This window comes from Tenrec ecaudatus, chromosome 14 (genome assembly GCF_050624435.1).
Source record: "Tenrec ecaudatus isolate mTenEca1 chromosome 14, mTenEca1.hap1, whole genome shotgun sequence".
In the NCBI taxonomy this organism is placed as follows: domain Eukaryota; kingdom Metazoa; phylum Chordata; class Mammalia; order Afrosoricida; family Tenrecidae; genus Tenrec; species Tenrec ecaudatus.
In genome coordinates this window covers 88,365,323-88,384,300 of record NC_134543.1, presented here as the reverse complement: position 1 = coordinate 88,384,300, position 18,978 = coordinate 88,365,323, and the positions used below count along the sequence as shown (strand labels likewise).

Here is an 18,978-nt window from a genome sequence, read left to right as displayed (position 1 = left end):
AATTAGGCTATGTAATTATTCAGAGGGTCATTACTCTGCCGACGATAGCTCACAGACTAAAGTTAGAAAATAAAGTGTTTCTTTTAAAATGACTATTAGAGATGTGGGCTAAAGCGGTATGTGGGATAGGAGTATTTTGCTACAATTTGCCTTCCACCTTTCCTTAATCTACTATTGAGGGAGACTCGCATCTGATTATCTGGAAATTGGGTGAAGCTGGGCTCAGACAAACTGACCTCCATGCATCAAAGCTCCCTGTGATGCAAAGCAGAGCTGAAGAAAGGTGAACAACGGCCTCAATGAAGACCAAGCCCATGAAGACCTGCATCCTTCTTTTTGTTCCTTCCGTCCAGCATTACAAATGGGATAGATGTCATTTCAGCTTATGCTTTGTGACAATGGTACAAAATAAGCATATTAAAGAAAATGCACACTGACAGTTTTGAGCTCTTGCTACTTTGTGCAACCACCATGCCAACACTAGATGAAGAGGCCTGGATTTGTTTACCCTGGAAAAGAGATGTCATCCAATTTGTGTACAGCACTGTATTCAGGATTGATTACTTTAGCCTAATAGGTATAAATATAATATTGATCAAGAGCAATCTGAAGGGAGTTGTATGAAATTTTCAATATTCCCTTTGAATACAATTCCTAGTGACACATTGAACTGAGGGGATAAAAAACTTGGACCAAGATTACTATTAATAATTACTAAAATAAATGAAAAATTATCTAAATAAATTATAAGACACAATATTAAAATGGTTATAAAGCCTAAATCAATTGATGGATTCATTGAAATCACATCAAAATGATACCCAAAATGTGTGAGGACTAATAATGGAGTTAGCACTGTTTCATGATTTGTAATCAGAAACATCATGAGGAAACCATAAGTCTTTGAACCCCTAGATGGGCCTAAATGCCATTGAACTCTCACCCGACTCTAGTTGGAAGTGTCAGGTGAATGTGCTCAGAAGACAGAGCAAAGCAGAAGCAGACTAAGTCTCATCAAAGTGGTAACTGAGGCCCATTACTTTTCTATTGCCGTGTCCCAATAGTACCACAGTCATTGTCTTACTCTTTCTGTGTATCAGGGACTAGTCACAGTTTGCTGTGTTCTTTGCTGAGGGTTCATATGGCTACATTCAAACAGCTAGATGAAGCAGCATCACTCAGTTTCTCGTGGTTCTATGAATGAAGGCTTTAAAATCCGTTCCTCCACATTCAATATAGGAGACGATACAAAGGTATGAGTACGAAGAGGTCAGGATCCAAAGAAGGTACCTTAGAAGTCTGTCTGCCACTCTAGGCGTGACTTAACTCAGTCTCCATTTGCATTAATTTGATCATACTTCACTCATGTGCCTAGAAGAAAGAATAAACATTCTTGAGCGCAAGACAGCACCATCTGTGGCTTTTCCAATAAATTAGACACTGGGTATAAAATCAAATGTATTTGATATTACAGGAGACAAGTCTGTATAGCAATAAAGAGAAGAAAAGTGCTACCACATACAGGCATGTATTCACCCATGCTTACTGCCATGGGGTCAGTGCTGACTCATCATGACCCCTTATGGGTTTCCGAGACTGTAACTGTTTATGAGAGTGGAATGTCCAGTCTTTCTTCTGAGGAGCAGACACTGGTTTTGAACTGCTGACCATATGGATTGCAACCCATTGGTAACCATTATACCACAGGGCTCCATATGAGTGTAGGCCAATAACGGTTTTTAAGGAGCAATGATTCAATGTTTAAAGAAATGAAAAGAAAGAAATGTGTAACCCCCATGTGAAAGAAGAGTAGCATCATTAGAGAACTTGAATTTGTGGAAGAGAATAAAATAAAAAATCTTAGGGAGATATAAAAAGTGGACGTTTGCTTATCATAGAATATACAGAAGATGAAAAGGTCTTACAAGCATGTATAAAATCAACACGGGGAAGAACGTGCCAGTTTCTAAATTAATGTAGTGTTTTCTAATAATAAAGTTTTGCAAGTAGAGAAAATCACTGTCAAAGTGTCTAAATTTACATTGCAAGATGAATTTGAACCTTGATGGACGGACATAACTACAAAAGGTAGGACATATCCTCATCATATTGATCCAGAGCCTAAAGCTAAAGACACAGGGGAACAAAGCTTTTTAGCCATCAAAAATATTTATCTTACTCTTTATTGTACCACACGAGATTTTCAGCTTTCACCACAAATAACTTTAAGTATATAGAAACCATGAAAAAAAGAGAAAAAAAATTGTCATGAGGGAAAGAGATCAATGTCACCAGGCACAGATATGGCATAGATGTATTTGAGAACTTAATAGTCTTATTAGTATCTTCAAGTATCTAATGAAAAGATAGAAAACATAGAGTATTCAACGAATACTTTCAACAGAGAAAAGTAAACTGTAAAGTAGAATCAAACGAGATTATTAGAAATTTAAGTCTCAGTAATATCAAGAAGGTCATTGATAAACTTATTAGCTGATTGAACATGACTAAAGAAAAATATACTGAACTGGAAGATAGGCCAATAGAAATAGAAAATGACAAAAGTGTACAAAAGGGACTAGAATGAAACTGAAGAGTTGTATAAAAGTATCAAAGTTTAATATGTTTCTAATTAGATTCCAAAAGTAAACCATTTAAGGAGTAATAAAAGAATAAAATACAGATTGAACACATTTCATGATTATTGACAGATGCTAAATCAGATGTCAGAAAAGATTTTTAAAAAGAACAAAAGTCAAGCAGGACCAAAAATACCAGCCAAAAAACAGCTCAGTCAACTGATAAAAATCAGTTAAAACAGAAAGTCTTTATGCTAGCTAGCATAAAAAACTGCATGTCAGATAGAGAGGAAGAAATAAAAATTAAAATAGGATTCTTATAAGAATTTGTACAATAAATAAATAAAATAATGGAAAAAAGGAGTCTGTACAAATCAAAGGACCATGAAAGAACATCTTCAAAATAATGAAAGAAAAAATAAAATATAACACCTAAAATCCTGTACTAGTGAAAATTTCATCCTAACATGGAGGAGAAACACATATTTTTCTCACATAAATTTTGAAAATGAATACCTTTATTCCCAGATGGTCTGAATTCCTTCCGGCAGAAGTCACTGATACTAGAGAGAAACATACATCAATATAAAGAAATAGAGTGCTGAGGCTAGTATAAATAAAGATAAAAAATTAAATTCATTTGTCTTCTCTTTCCTCTATAACTAACTGCCTAAAGCAAAAACAGTAGCAATTGACAAAGCATCGTGTGTTTTCTGTTCCTATTATAACAAATAGTAAAGTGAAGTAAATAAGAATGGAATAATGATAGGGAAACATTGATCTAAGTTTTCCAAATGCAGAGCAAGAAGTAAAGTTTCATTTGAAGGTAGACTCTAAATAATTAAAGATATATATTGCAACTACTAGGAGAGCTAAGTGCTTGGCTGCTAGCCAAAAGGTCAATGGATTGAACTCATGCATGGAAGAAAGAGGTAGCAGCACATCTCTCTGAAGAGTTGTAGCCTTGAAACCATATGGGCAGTTCTGCTCTGTACAGTAGGGCTGTTATGAGTCAGAATCTATTGATGGAAATGTTATTGTTTTCTTTTATTTTAATGTTTAATTATAAATGCTAGGGAAATACATACCTATTTAAAAAACACCCAATATTGAAGAAAATATTATTTTAATTAGTGATCAATTTAACCAAACAGATGTGGTAAAATATAAATTGCAATTAGAAAATAGGTGGCAAGACAGCAAATTTGAATCCAGCCTAGTCAGTAATAATCACTTTCATTATAAACAATATAAACACATCAAAATAAGTCCAAGATTATTAGATTGGACAAAAAGAAGACACTACGGAATCTATCTGCATTGCAAACGTGTGAAACAAGCTCAACAAAGTGGTGGAAGAGGGGTGGGAAGGTGTTGACATAGTGACTTGGAAAATGTGTGGAGTCTGTGAAAGTAAAGGGCTGTACATCACTGCTATCCTCTAACTGATACCGTTGTTCCCAAGAAAGCACAAGCTTGAAATACTACAGTGCTAGCCATGTATACTGGCATTGAACAATTAAATATATAGATGACAACTGGTTAGCTACGAGTTGTATATGCTTCAGTGACAAATAAGCAAGAAGAGGAGACTAGAACCTTCATTGTGATATTGCTTTAGTTTATTTCAGTCTAAACTGTTTAGCTTAATAGCGATATAGTCACACACACACAAGTATTTATATATATGTGCATACGCAAGGATTGGTGTACACATATTTTCTTGCCTTACCTGCTGAAAGGACCTAGAAGCAATGATACTTAAGTTGCGTGCGACATACCTAGACTTCTCAATATCACCTCAAATACAATGTTTTCTCCATACCAACGTCTCTAACAGCATGAATTCCTTGCCATTTTCACACTCACTAACTACGGTTCACCTACTCCAATCTGCTTATATTTTCAAATGTATCAAGATCTTAAGATTTTGAGGTCCACATGCTGCCCATTCTCTCTGCTTATAGCTTAAGTATACGCTTATAGTTTAAGTATACGCTTATAGTTTAAGTATATGGCTGACCCGTCCATGTCATTTGGAGATCATCTAATAAACCATTCAACAAGACATTGTTCGACAATTAAAAGTAACTATCTCTTTCCCTCTGTCCAACTCTAGCATAACTCTATCTTCAACTTGTGTCCGAGCACTCTGTCTCCCTTTCATCTTTGTTTGCTTCATATTTTAACCTGCCTTTATCCACGTGACAGAACTCCAGAACTGGAATCTTACCTGTTTCATTCATATGACTAAACTAGGACTCCAAAATGGGAACTACGTAACAAATAAAACATTTCCTTAAAAGCATGATCGATTGAGCTTGAATAAATAATTTAATTTCCTGTCACGATCTTCTCTTTCTTGTATTCCATTCAGCAAGCTAAGTACCTACTCAACCACCTTCTCATGGAAGCTTTCACTTCCTGGTTGCGCAGGGTATAAATCACTGGGTTCATCAAAGGAAAAATGACTGTGTGGAAGAGAGAAACCACTTTGTCAGCTGAGAAGGCTCTGAAGGGGCGAGTGTAGATGAAAATGGCAGGTCCGAACATGAGAAACACGATGATGACGTGAGTGGTGCACGTGGACACGGCCTTGCGCTTCCCTTCAGACGAGTGCCCTCTTATACGGCAGAGGATGACGGCGTAGGAGGTCAGAAGACCCAGGAAGCACAGGAGGGTGAGAAAGCCGCTATTGGACACCATCAAGAGCTCGACGGCAAAAGTGTCTGTGCAGGCCAGCTTGATGACCTGAGGGACGTCACAGAAGAAATTATCCAATTGGTTTGGACCACAGAAGGGCAAATGTAGAATAAGAGCCACTTGAACAATGGAATGAGCAAAGCCCCCAATCCAAAGAGCCAACAATAATGCATAGCAGGCTCTAGGTTTCATGATAGTCGGGTAGTGCAAAGGCTGACATATAGCAATGTAGCGGTCAAAGGCCATCACAACAAGAAGGAACATCTCCCCAGCTCCAAGGAAATGCAAGAAAAAGAGCTGAGTCATGCAGCCCCTATAGGAAATCACCTTCTTCTTAGAAAGGAAGTCCACCAGCATCCTGGGAGCCACAATAAAAGAGTAAGATGCATCCAGAAAAGCCAGGTTGCCAAGGAAGAAGTAGAGGGGTGCCGTGAGGGCAGGGTCTGATCGAATAGTGAGAATGATGAGGAAGTTTCCAGGGAGAATGATGAGGTAGAAAATTAAAACAAGCACAAAGACCAGGAGCTGAACATCTTGAGATTGGGTCAGACCAAGGAGAATGAATTCTGTCACCACTGTGCCGTTGTCCCTCTCCATGACCCCTTAATCTACAGAGTAACAAAAAGAAAATTGTCTGTTATGATATCCACACCTTTATCAATTTCATACTTCCTTTCAAGTGGAAAATACAACTTGCTACAACCAACACTTCTCAAACTTGAAACAACTAACTATCAATGTCCATCACTTTCCTATGTCCTGGGTAAACACATCTACCGTTCATGTTACTGAATTCACACTTAGGCACCATTCTTAAAATAGCACTTTTTTCCCCAATTAACAATATACTTGCTCCTCCATTGGTTCTGGCATGTCCATGCCCTAACACTGGTACATACTTTGAAATATGTGGAAAATATCCTGATTGGAACACATTATTAAAGTTCTCCTTTTTTGTTTGTTTGTTTCTGTTTTTTTTTTGATGATGGTGGCGGTGTGGTAACTGTGCACTATTTCTGATAGATGTTCTGATGCTCAGGTTACTTGCTGGGCTTTTGGTCCCTACTTCTCATCCCCAGAGAACAACGTGTTTCTGAAGGTCCTTCAGTTTGTGAAGAATGCCTAGTTCCTACCTGTGAGTCTTCTCCTTCATTTTCTGAATTCATGACTTACTAGTCCTGTCATATTGTCCTGGTCTGATGCCCTTTTCAGCATTACTGCAAATAGGTCACTAGATCCCAAGCGAGAACATGACGTACTCTGAACAAGCCTCACAAACATTATGGTCAGTTAAAAAGGACCAATCATGAGAGGCCACATATTGTGCAATTCCATTTATGTGAGAGGAAAATCAATAGAGATAGACAGTAGAATAGTAGTTATTTGGGGCCAGGATTGGGATAATGAGTGACTATTTATGCATATGAGATTCATTTTGGGGGTGATAAAAATGTAAATTCAGGTTATCATGATGCTTGTATAACCCTGTAAATACACTTACGACCATTGAACTTTCACTTGAAATGGTGACTTTTCTAATGTTAATTTTGTATCAATATAGTTACTTCTCAAAAAATGCTATGGAATATGTATGTTGGGAAGTTGGATGAGGGGGTGGGGAAGTTGCTAATACTTCTCTTACTTAAATTATTTGTGGCATCTCTAGTAACTGGCGCAAGCAAGACAAAAGATTTTAAAACAATTTTTAAAATAATGAGAAATGACCAGCAGGAAAAAAAGCAACAACCCCCAAAACAAAAACTAATGAGAAATGTAGGCCTTCTATTGACATCTTATGGAATATCAATTAGGAAACATCATAAGATCTGCTAGATATGTCTAGTAACATTTGAAAAAACTATTATCCAAAGATTGTGGGATGGATAGTTACCGGACACCGGCACGTATTGATGCATGGGATCACATATTTGTGCACGTATAAACACACACAGTGAATGTAAGGAAGAGAAAATCGGAAAATACCGGTAAGTCTTTTTGATGCCTTTTCAACTCCCTTTAGGAGCTTCCTCCTGTCTTTTCTCCAGGTAGGCACTCGTGGCCTTCACAGACTTACCTTGCAGTCATGCTTTCAGGAACCTGCTCAATGGGAAGCAAGTCAGAAAGTTTCACCACGATTTCATATCTTGTCCCTTCCAGGTAGACAGTTATTTTATGCTCCCCAGATTTACCAGTTTGAGATTCAAGGAGCACTCTGAGAATCCCTTACTCTTTCTTTGTTTTTATTTCTGATCATCTACCTCTATACCCATGGCTGAATTCCATACCACTTAGTTATCAGCCAGCTTTTTGCCCCTCTCCCATTTCCTATTCTCTACCTTCTGTAACCCTGCTTTCCACATTATGCTCCTCACAGATCCAGGAGTAGGGAATCGATGTGCATATCAGATGAGCATCCTGGTGTAAAGCTAGCTCCTATGATAGAGACTCAGAAGGTCGGATCTCACAGCACAGGCTTTTGGCTTCAGTCAGAAAAACAATGTATTGTCAGTGTAGGCTGCCCCAGCACTCTGAGCACTTGCTGTTAGCTCCAATTGTCCTTCTTATTCCAGCTGTACTTGCAATCTGGCACTAAAAGATGCAGGTTTGGGAGAGTGCCCATATTCCTTCTCTCTTTCTCATAGTGCACACTGGAAGCACCTGCAGGCAGCAGTGTACATGCCTCGATTGCACACTATTGTCAGAGTGGCTTGGGAGTCAGGAGTTTGGGCATCTGATCACCCTCGTAGGCTGGCTCGCTTTCTCATTTCCGCCCACCTCTTTCCTCTTGCTTGTTTCTTATTTTCTGTAGCTACCAGTTGTTTCCTGCCTGTTTTATCTTCATACACTATTTTTATCAATTATTTTTTTTACATTTGATTTTCTTTTTTTTACCTGTGCTTCCTCTTCTCCTCCCTTTAACATCTGTGTTTGCTTCCACATTTCTGCTTGCTATTTTATCATTTTTCACTTGTTTTTGCACCTTCTCATCTTTACTCCTTTCACAGGGTTCTTTATATTTATTACACTCCATTATATCATATGCTCTTTTACCCTTTGCATGATAGATTGATCAAGGGAGGTGCTTCTCAACCATTTTATTCTAGTTACCCTTTCTACAGATTTAAAATGCTTTTAATTCACTCTTCAGTATTTTTTGCTTCCCCTTGAATGCTATCCTCATTGAAGTGTACTATGTCTGAGTCACTTAAGAATCGCTTCATGTGGATTGAGCTATTGGATTGTATATGTGAAATATATCCCAATAAAACTGTTTAAATTGAAAATAAAATAAAGGAAACAAAAAATTACTTCATGTTTTCTCAGATTTTATTTGTTAAAATCCTGATAAAATAGATTATCTTATATTTGTGCATTAGGATAAATTTCTTTAAAACTACTCTTACCCACACGAAATATTAATTTTTAAATTTCAAAAAAAATGATACTGCTTTGATTCTGCCTTCAGAGTTGTTTAAAATAAAGCATTCTTTTATATAATTCCACAAGTTTTAGATAATATGCATCAGAATCAATAGCATAAATGCATTTAATGGACAAGAAGGTTATAGATTATGTAAATAAAGTTTTATTTAATTTCTAAATATTTACCAAGACAATTACCTGGCAAATAAGTAGGATGAATAAACTGGGTAACAAAACCTGTGTAATCTTTTAATTTGTTAAGATTTTGTATGATGTAGTGACCACTAGAGGAATGAACACATCTATCTAGAAAGAGCTATAACCAGAATGTTTGTTAGAAGCAAAGATGGGACTTTGTCTCACATGTTTTGAACATCCTATCAGGAGGGACCAGTCCCTAGAAAAGGACATGATGCTTAGAAAGTAGTCAATGATAAAGAGGAAACCCTTTCATAAGATGAATTGATACACCGGTCGTAACAATGAACTCCAATGTGGGATTCGTTGTGAGGCTGGCACAGGACCTGACAGTGTTTAGTTGTGTTTGCCTGGGGTTGCTCAAAGTTGGAACTCACTCAAAGGCACCTAACAACAAGTGAACGCTATAGAAAAACCCCTGGTTTGAAGATTATCCTGTCTTGTTTAAGTTACTATTTTTACAATTGACTGTAACCTTAAGCAAATCATTTAGCTCTTCAAAACCTTCAATTCTCATCCATAAAATAAAGTATATCCGTTCTTTCTACTCTACAGAGTAGAGTTAATTAAAAGATCAATTGAAACACATTTAGTAGCTTATTCATCTCTGGTTAAACAGAACTAAGATAGAAAACACTCAGTAATAAAATTCTAGTAAAAATGATAAATGGAAACCATAACAGTAGCTCTTGTTCCAGGACTTTGGAGTTTATCCAGAAAAGATGGTGGTGGCTTAAATCTGAATGGATTTCAGACAGTGAGATTTGAAGATCTTGGTGGATTTCTCAAACTTGAAAAAGTTTAAGGAATGAGTTTATGAATAGAGACTTTTTCATTTTAGTGTGCCTAATACTGAATCTTACATCAGTGTATTCCAGGATCATATGCAAAAGAGGAAATTCATCCAAGCTGAGTATGGAAATCACTATGTTTGCAAAAATCTAAAGTCAGTGAAGATTGTCTCAGAAACTCACCATTTTTTGTTTCTTTAATTTTGACTTACTGTGATTATCAATATCTTTCTCCTCTTAATTCACAATGGGGAAAAATACCAGTCATTTTCTTACATTCAAATTTAAATCCAGGATGTGGTGCTCCCCAAGCCACTGATATATTTACGTTTTATAAAAACAAAGTGAAAGATAGGGAGCTCCTTTAAAATGATACTAACATTAAAGAGTAGCGGGGATTTGTTTGAGGTTGAGATTAGAAGTGCTAAACATATGCACATAGCTCTTACCTTTACTCTTTCTGCAGCCTCGCTCCGTTGTGATACATTTTAGGAAAGCAAATGTCCCAGAAGAACAGCTTCTTTCCCTATTTCTTCTTCTCTTTTTTCATTTAAATGTGATGATTGTCCAAAACAGTTAGCCTCTTTCTTCTGAAGATAGGTACATTAACTAATTATTTCTGAATTTTATCCTAAATAGATGTTCTTAAAATGGGACATTGTAGTGCCTGAAGTCTACTCTAATTTGTGATGCAATACAGAATGCGCTTGGGGGTTTCAGAACTACCTCAATCCTATAGAAAATTTCCACTGGGAGTTATTATTACAGAGGCAAAGACCAGAACATTTTAAATATTAAATATTTAATCATATACTAGCTTATGCCCTTTTGAGTAATTTTTTTTTGTCTTGAAGGAACCGCAAATTACAGCAACACAATCCACAGGTTCGGTGTCCCACAGGTAAAGTAGCTTGGAAACTGAGACAAAAACCAAGCAAGGCAGCTGCACACTATTTCGATGATCAAAGAGCAAGAGACAAGAAAGGCTAGGCTCCCCAAGCCATTTATCTCTTTGCCCTTCAATTAATCCCACATGTGTTTATTGGCCAGGTTGAAACAATAAACTAACTACCTCATATGGTCAGAGGGGATTCAACAGAAGCTCAATCCATGTGGGGATCCTGCAAATAGATTTGGAGTTTCCACTGTCCTCCTAATATCATTCCTTTCTTCAGATTTGGATTTTATTATGTACAATCCTTGGACGACACAGGCTGATGTGCTTTTCCCTGTGGATTTAGTTGAAGCCTCAGTTAGATGCCTGTTTGTTTGAAGACCAGCCTTTAAGACCACAGATTTTATCTGATAGCTCCTTATCATCTGGTTTGTTCACCCAATTTTGCTCTAGCACACTATTTATGTGATCTCTTCATGAGGGTGAGAATTGAGTAGGACCATGTCATAAGAAATAATTGTTCTTAAATAGGGCAACGATTAATTATAAACCCCTAATCCAGTGGTTCTCAATCTTCCTAATGCTGCCATCCTTCAATACAGTTCTTCATGTGGTGGTGATCCCTCAATCATAAAATGATTTTCATTGCTACTTCATAACTGTCATTTTTCTACTGTTATGGATTGGTGATCCTTGTGAAAGGGTCATTAGACTACCAAAGGGTCGTGACCCACAGGTTGAGAATCACGGCCCTAATTCAATCATATAGCTATAGTTTATCGATGTCTCTGGTTACTTTAGAGATATTATTATCATCTTATAATATAAAATATTATAAATCATCACCAAGGGGCTGATTAAGGTATTTCTATTGATGGTGTCATTAATTTAGCCAGTGGTATAGAACTTAAAACACTGATGGGAAAATGGAAGCACACGTGTACAGTAAGATTAAATCTTAACTGACTGTAAACTATTTTCACAAACAGTGAGGGTTAGGGACCGGGAAAAACCTTCAATAACACCCATTCAAAAAGGCAGAACCATACCTGCCAGACCAACACATGCCACAAAAAAAGCAATAAGCATGAAAATAGTAAATATATGGCAGTTCGGGCCACCACTTTTGGGGCACCCTCAAAACCAGAGATCTGAACCAAAGCCCTACAACCAACAAATCCATAACCTTCAGATAGTGGTCATCTGCTTCTTCTCACACTAGGGCATTCCAACCCTAAATCCAAGGGAGTATGTCCATTCCTTAAATCTGCTACAGGTGAGTTTAAGTCAAAACCCAGTTCACTTAGTGGGGCTTTCACATCAAACCACTCTGGAATGACCTTTGTGCATAGACTTAATTTTTTTTGTAATTAACTACTTTTATTGGGGGCTCTTACATCTCCTTATCACAAGGTAGAGGGGTCATCAAGATAAAGAAAGACCTTCAGCAAGATGAGTTGACTGAGATGCTGCAACAATGGGCTCAGACATAGCAAAGACTGCAAAGCGGGCCCCTTTTTGAGTAATTGGGGGGGTTGGATGTAATATTTTATCAGTTACTGAAGTAATGAAATTGAATGTAAGATTGGTAGGGCTGATGAAGGTACTATCAAGGTACTAAGCCTTTAGGTCTTTTTATGAAAGGTCATAGAAAAAAATCTTTTCAAATAAGAACTTTATGGTTTCATGTAGACAAAATTGATCTAGAAATAAACCCTCTCAAGTGAAAAATATATACACATGCTTTATGATGATCTTGATTTTTAGTTGTTTATATTTAAAATAGGCAATTTCTGTACTATGTAGTATCAAAATACCTTTTGCTTTTCAATAAAGGTTTACATAGAAAAAACATATTAAGAGACATAAAAGAAAAATAAGTATAGCTTTTGTACTACACTAAAAGGGAAAGACTTTGGAATTATACATAATTAAAAAATGCAAACACATTTTATAAAACTGTTATAAAGCACAATTTAAAATATTTTAATTCAAAATCACTCCCATTTCAGCCAGAGATGCAATGGATGATAATAAACAGTGAAAGAAAGAATTCAATAGAAAGGGATTATGTTATTTACAGTTTTATTTTCTATTATAATCTTTGTGGCAAATAACTTTGAACATGCCATTTTGCATATGTGCAAGTACTGGTATAGCATAAATTCCAAGAAAGTTAGAAACACAATCACACTAATAATTGGAAAAGTGAAATGTTCAGAGAGCAAACAAATGGAAAGACACACTTGAAAAATTAGAAGAAAATATGAAAAATCAGAGAATCAACGCCTAGAGAGATGCATGTACCACAAAGTCATATACACAGAAAAGGAGGAAAATGAAAGATCTTGTAAATACAAATATTTTTATTTTGTTTTACAATTACAGACTTCTCAAGAATTTTTCTTTTCTGTATGTAAAACAATACATTTTAAATAGATAAAAGGTTTTTCTAGTCCAAAGTCGTCATATATGCTGTGCTGAGAAAACTTTTTCATCCAAGGAAATTTAGAACTTTATTTAGACTGTCTTGAACTATTTCACTAAACAAGAACACACTGTTATTGTAAAAAGACTATGGGACTAGAACTCAAATTATGTAACTCCAACAATAATTTTTCTGTATCTTGTGGATATGTTAACTAATCTCTGCTATTTTCTAATTTGAAAATGTCCTTATTTTACAGATGTCAATGAATAATATGAAGTATAGACAAATTATTTGGGGAATCAAGAAGTATTCAAATTCTTTGACTTCAATCATCAGACAGTCTAGTACAGGAAGTCAACCAAAAAGCAAAAAAGATAGGCAACAAAATGTCACGGAGGAAAGAAATGCTCTAAAAGTAAAGTGTTGGAGAATGATTGGGACAAAGAAAATTAATTTTATATTGGGTAGTTAGAAAAATTCTTCTTGAAATGCAATTAAGCTAGGGTCTGAATGACCAGGCATATTTAACCATGGGGTCGTTTGAGGGAAGAGCGTTCCAGACAAAGTGACAAACAAGAGCAAAATTCCTGGATGGGGGAAAATGAGTGCATTGAAGAGCACAAAGGACACTAGAGTGATGAGAGAGAATTGTAAAATGAAAATAAAGTATACAGCCAGGTCGTAGATGTGGGTAAACACTTCCCAAGTAAGCTGTTCTTTAATTACTCTAAGTGTGTAAGTATAATGTGTAGTTTTATAATGTGAAGGTCACTGACTGTTATGGGGAAAATGGATTTCAATAGGCAAAGAACAGTTTGGAGATTTTGAACTAACATCAAGCATAAGGTAAGTGTTTAAATATGTGGGAGTTGGGGAGCAGGTTATAGTAGAGGGAATAAATTAGACTTGATACATATTTTTCTAGAACATAAACTGTAATGTAATAACTTATATGATATCTATATAAAAATAAGAAGTGGGCCATAAGGTTTTAGTTAGTATAACTATTAATATTGCTGTAATTTGCTAACATAAGGATGACACAGTAAAGACAAGGAGAGTAATTAGAAATATATATATATATTCTTATATAAAGAAAGTAGCTCACACAGTTGAAGAAGTAGGCAAGTCTAGGAAAATTCCAAGTACATGAGTCAGCTGTTAGACTGAGGCTGCAAAGAGGAATGAATCTGGAGTCTTCAGGTCAGGATTGTAGCTGCAGCAACAAATAAATCAAAGGTTTTCAGGTCAGAAGGCAGGCCTGTAGCAATTCCAATATGACAGGCCATTGGCTCAAGTCCAAAGAACTGGAGATTGATGAACCAGATAGAGGATCCAGACCCTGAAAAAAGCAAGCAAGTTTTCCACAGCAGCCACTTGTACTGGAAACATGCCATACATCCAAGGAAATGTCATCAGGGGCTCTGAATCCCGCTGTGAATTTCTTATAACTGATGGGCTGCTCATAGCAGATCCTTTATGAAAATGATTACATTTTGTCATATTATATGTTGTACCAGGTTGATAAAAGAAACAAATCCAGAGACACTCATATATGTATAAGCAAGAGCTTTATAGTAAGAAGTACTTGTATATCAAATTAACATCCCAACCCAGATCAAGTCCATAAATCTGATACTACTCCATAAGTCTGATACAAGTCCCTAAATCCCTCTTCCGACTCATGCAGTCCCACATCATGATGCAGAATGCAGAAAAATCACAGGCAAATGGGTGCAAAGTCTTGTGGAACCAATGGTGGTGGAAGCATCTCAGCGCTGGTACAGGTCTCCACATGGTCCCTCCAGTTCTCAGAGTGTTGTTCTTCAACAGGAAGGTGACGCAGAGAGAGAGGGCAGTTGGTCTCCGGAGAACCATTTATCTCAGTAGCCTTCCAATCAAGCTGCAACCTGATTGACAGGCTAAACTCCACCCCTTTACTTTTAGTACCCTCAAGTAGACATGAGATTATGTGACTACCACATGTTATATCATGGGGAACTACTACGTCTTTACTGCCAAACCACTTACGGTTCACTCTCGTCAACTTGGCACTTATACAAATCTCCCAAATCAATACAATCTCTAAATAAAGACAGTTACCCTTGCAACTTACATGATGCAATTAACATGTGTACAATCCAACACACACTAAACTCATTTACGATTTATATTTTATAAATAAGCAAAACAGAAATATTTGACGCATACATAACTCACTGCCATTGAGTCAATTCTCACTCATAGCAGCCTATAGTGCAGGGCAGAACCACTCCCGTGGGTTTCCAAGACTGTAACACCTTATAGGAGAAAGGCTCATCTTTCTTCCACAGAGCCGCCTGTGATGTCATACGACTGACCTTGCCCCTAGCAGGCCACTGTATAACCAAGGTGACACCAGGGCTCTTGGTGCACATACTCAAGGTGGAAGTGCGTAAAAACAGTTACAGTCCTGATGTCTACAACTGATTATGGCCACAGCTGGGACGCAGAACCACCTTCTTCCATTGCCCATTGTTTGTCAGCAAGCATTTCAGTTTGCCATGTTTATTTGTCTAGTGGATGTCCCAAACCTTCATTCCTACAGGGTCTGAGTCATCAGTTGTCTTGTCAGCATTGGGTTGCTGTTGTTTACCACCTACTGTAATCACAGGGCATGGTAGTGCTACCATTACTTGTCTGTCAGTTTTGGGTACCCTACTTGCTTCTGTGCGGCTGTGATGCTGGAACCTATGTCACTGGTCTTTCAAATACCAGCAGGTTCGCTCAAAGTGAACAGTTTAATAAGAGCTTCTAGAATAAGAACAGCATGCAACTGTGGTCAGATACTGAAAACCTCATGAAAAGCAGCAGAGCATTGTCTGATATAGTGCCAGAGATAAGTTCTTCAGATTGGAATGTCAACCCATTGGACTCTCTACACCAGGGGTTCTCCAACTTCCTAAGGCCGCAACCCTTTCATACAGTTCCTCATGTTGTGGTGACACCCCAACCATAACATTATTTTTGTTGCTACTTCATAACCGTCATTTTGCTACTATTATGAATTGGGTGACCCCTGTGAAAGGGTCATTCAGCCCGCTAGGGGGTCACGATCCACAGATTGAGAACTGTTGCTCCACACTATAAAAGACTATGGACCGTCTTGAGAGAATGGAAACACCAGAAGTCTTAATTGTGCTTATGCAGAACCTGTACATGGATCAAGATGCAGTTCCGCTAACAGAACATGGGACTACTTACTACAGGACTTCAAATCAAGAAAGCTGTGTGTCAGGGGTATATCCTTTTGCCATACTTACTCAATCTTTATGCTGAGCAAATACTATGAGAAGTTTGATTATGTGAAGAAGACTTAAGTACGTGCAGATGAAACTCAAGGATTAAGCCTTCAATATTAATTAAACCTCACTGTTAAGAAAACAAACAGCTTCACAACTAAACTACTAGGTAACACCATGATAAAACGATAAAATGTTGACATTTTCAAGGATTTCAGCTTATTTGAATCCACCATCAATGCTGATGGAAGCATCAATCAAGAGATCAAATGTATTGCATTAGGTAAATCTGCTGAAGACCTCTTTAAGGTGATGAAAAGTAGGCATGGTTCTTTGAAGACTAGTGTGAAAGATCCAAACCAGTTGTCTCATATGCATGTGAAAGCTGAACACAGAATGAGAAGACAGTAGACTTGATGCACTTGAATTATGGTGCTGGCGAGGAATATTGGAAGTACCATGGTTCTCTGAAAGAAGAAACAGATATACCTTAGAAGAAGTACAACCAGAATTCTCCTTAAAGGCAAGTATAGGGAGATTTCATCTCACATACCTTTGACATGTTGTCAGGAGAGACCAGACCCTGGATGAAGACATCCTGCTTGGTAAAGTAGAGGGGCAGCAGAAAAAGAGGAAGGCTCATGACAAGATGGATTGACACAGTGGCTGCAACAATTGTGAGGATGACACAGGACTAGGGGATGTTTTGATTTTTCTGTTGTAACTATGAATCAGAATGACTCAACAGCATCTAATAGCACCAACAACCCTGAGGAATTTCCTTGATTACAGATATATTCTTCTTCTTTTCTTTAGATATATTCTTCTTTACCTCAATTATGCAATATGAATGTAGTTTTCCCTTGGTAATCAGGATGATTCACACCACTCAATGTAGTAATGCCTTTGTTTGCCTTTGATCTAGAGACAGAAAGAGCCTAAAGTGACCGGAAGAATTTTTAATCCAATGGAATCAGTTTTGTGTCTCCAGGTAGAACTGTACCTCATATTCAAACAAAGACCTTCACATTTGATACGCATAGGATCCTAGAAACAGGAAGAAAAGCTACTGTGAGTGAGTCCCTAGAAGTGATAGTAATGGTGCCACTCCGATTTCTACGCTTTGGTTTCTGGGTTCATGAATCCTGGGTATTAGAGAAACAACACCATATTGAACCTGGGTTTAGAGAATATGCAGTCTTTTGGAGAACATTGCCTCCAATCCTACCGGGCATCCCCACATAGCTGGCACCTTAATTGTATCTTTAAGAGGCCATCATTATATCACTCTAGCTGCTTTAGGATGATAGGAAATATGGCAAGACCAGAAACTTCAAGAGCACAAGTTCATAGCTGCATTTCATTTACTGTGAAGCCTCTTGATTCAAGGCAATGATGTGACGGATACTATGCCTATAGATGAAGTATTCTGTAAGTCCACAGATGGCAATTTTGGCAGAAGCATTGTATATAGAGAAGAGACCCTATATCCAGAGTAAATGTCTATTCCAGTAAAAACTATATGCTTCTCTTTCCATGATGGAAGTGGCCCTATGTAATCCATCTATAATCAGGTTGCTTAGTGATCTCCCTAAAAATGGTCCCATATCTTGAACTAACTGTTGGTCTCTACTGCTGGCTGATTGAGCACTCAGCAGTGTCAGCAGCCAAAATAGCCTTTGGGAATGGAAGTCCAATTTGCTGAGCTCAAATATAACCTTCATCCTTGCTATCAAGGTTGCTTTGTCCATGAGTCCATTGGGCAACGACAGAGGTACTTGCGGAACGAAGATGACTAGTTTCCACTGGATGTGTTATTCTATCCTCTTGATTTCTAAAATCCTCATCAACAGAAGTAAGCCTTTAGTAAGCATTCATATGAGACAAAAACCTCTTCACTTTTTCAATTTATTCAGAGAAGTCTATTCAAATATGTCTTCTCCATACCTCCTATCACCAAATTTCCAATCATATTCCTACCAAGTCCCTTAGTGTCCTGTCAGCCCTTGGTTGTAAGATAGTATTGAGACCAGCTCTTATCTTACATTGCCACGGTAGCTCTGCAATAAGAAACGCATACAACAGAGACAGACAAAAGTTAGAGTGCGGGTCTCCTCGCAAAAGTCACTCCAGGCCTGGGAACTTTATCAGGGGCAGGCTTAAATACTTTCCCTGAACTCAGTCTCTAACACATGGGAGGTTTACACAGAAAAACAGTTTACAATTCTTTAACAGTATACAAAGTAGTTTAATACTTCAACCAAGTTATTCATGGATGGGAGGGGGGATGAGGCTGGGAACATGAAGAAACTGATAAGTTTGCCAGTGGCTGCATTCTGCAGCTTTTGCCTAGGAACTGGAGTCAAAGTGTCTGTTTTATCTCAAACAGAGACACAGGCCAACATCCACTTCAGCTGCTCCGCGGTCGAGCTGCCAACTTGTTTCCATGCTCTTGGGCCATGAAAGGGGGTGATCCTGTCCTATTTGCCTAAGGAACAAACAGCTTTCCCCCACAAATGGTCACAGTCCATGCATCCGTATATAATTGCACATCTTGGAATTTCTCATTCTAAGCAAAATGACAAGGCATACTCTTCAAATTTCTTACCACTGGCAGGATTTCTGTTCACCGCTTTCCTTTAGGGAAATCCCAGGAAGGGTCTGTAGTAAAAACATT

The 18,978-nt window shown here is 37.6% G+C and overlaps 1 protein-coding gene across 1 annotated transcript; it reads right to left on the bottom strand.

Moving 5' to 3' along the window:
- Positions 1–4,952: 4,952 nt before the first annotated feature.
- On the bottom strand, positions 4,953–5,924 carry LOC142425893 (olfactory receptor 4N5). Its single transcript, XM_075531353.1, has one exon. It carries the CDS (start codon positions 5,877–5,879, stop codon positions 4,953–4,955), a length of 927 nt encoding a protein of 308 aa, XP_075387468.1. The 5' UTR covers positions 5,880–5,924.
- Between the last annotated feature and the right edge of the window lie 13,054 nt (positions 5,925–18,978).

Bases quoted from the DNA above. Each gene is read 5' to 3' on its own strand.
- LOC142425893 (XM_075531353.1), bottom strand. From the start codon at position 5,879: ATGGAGAGGGACAACGGCACAGTGGTGACAGAATTCATTCTCCTTGGT.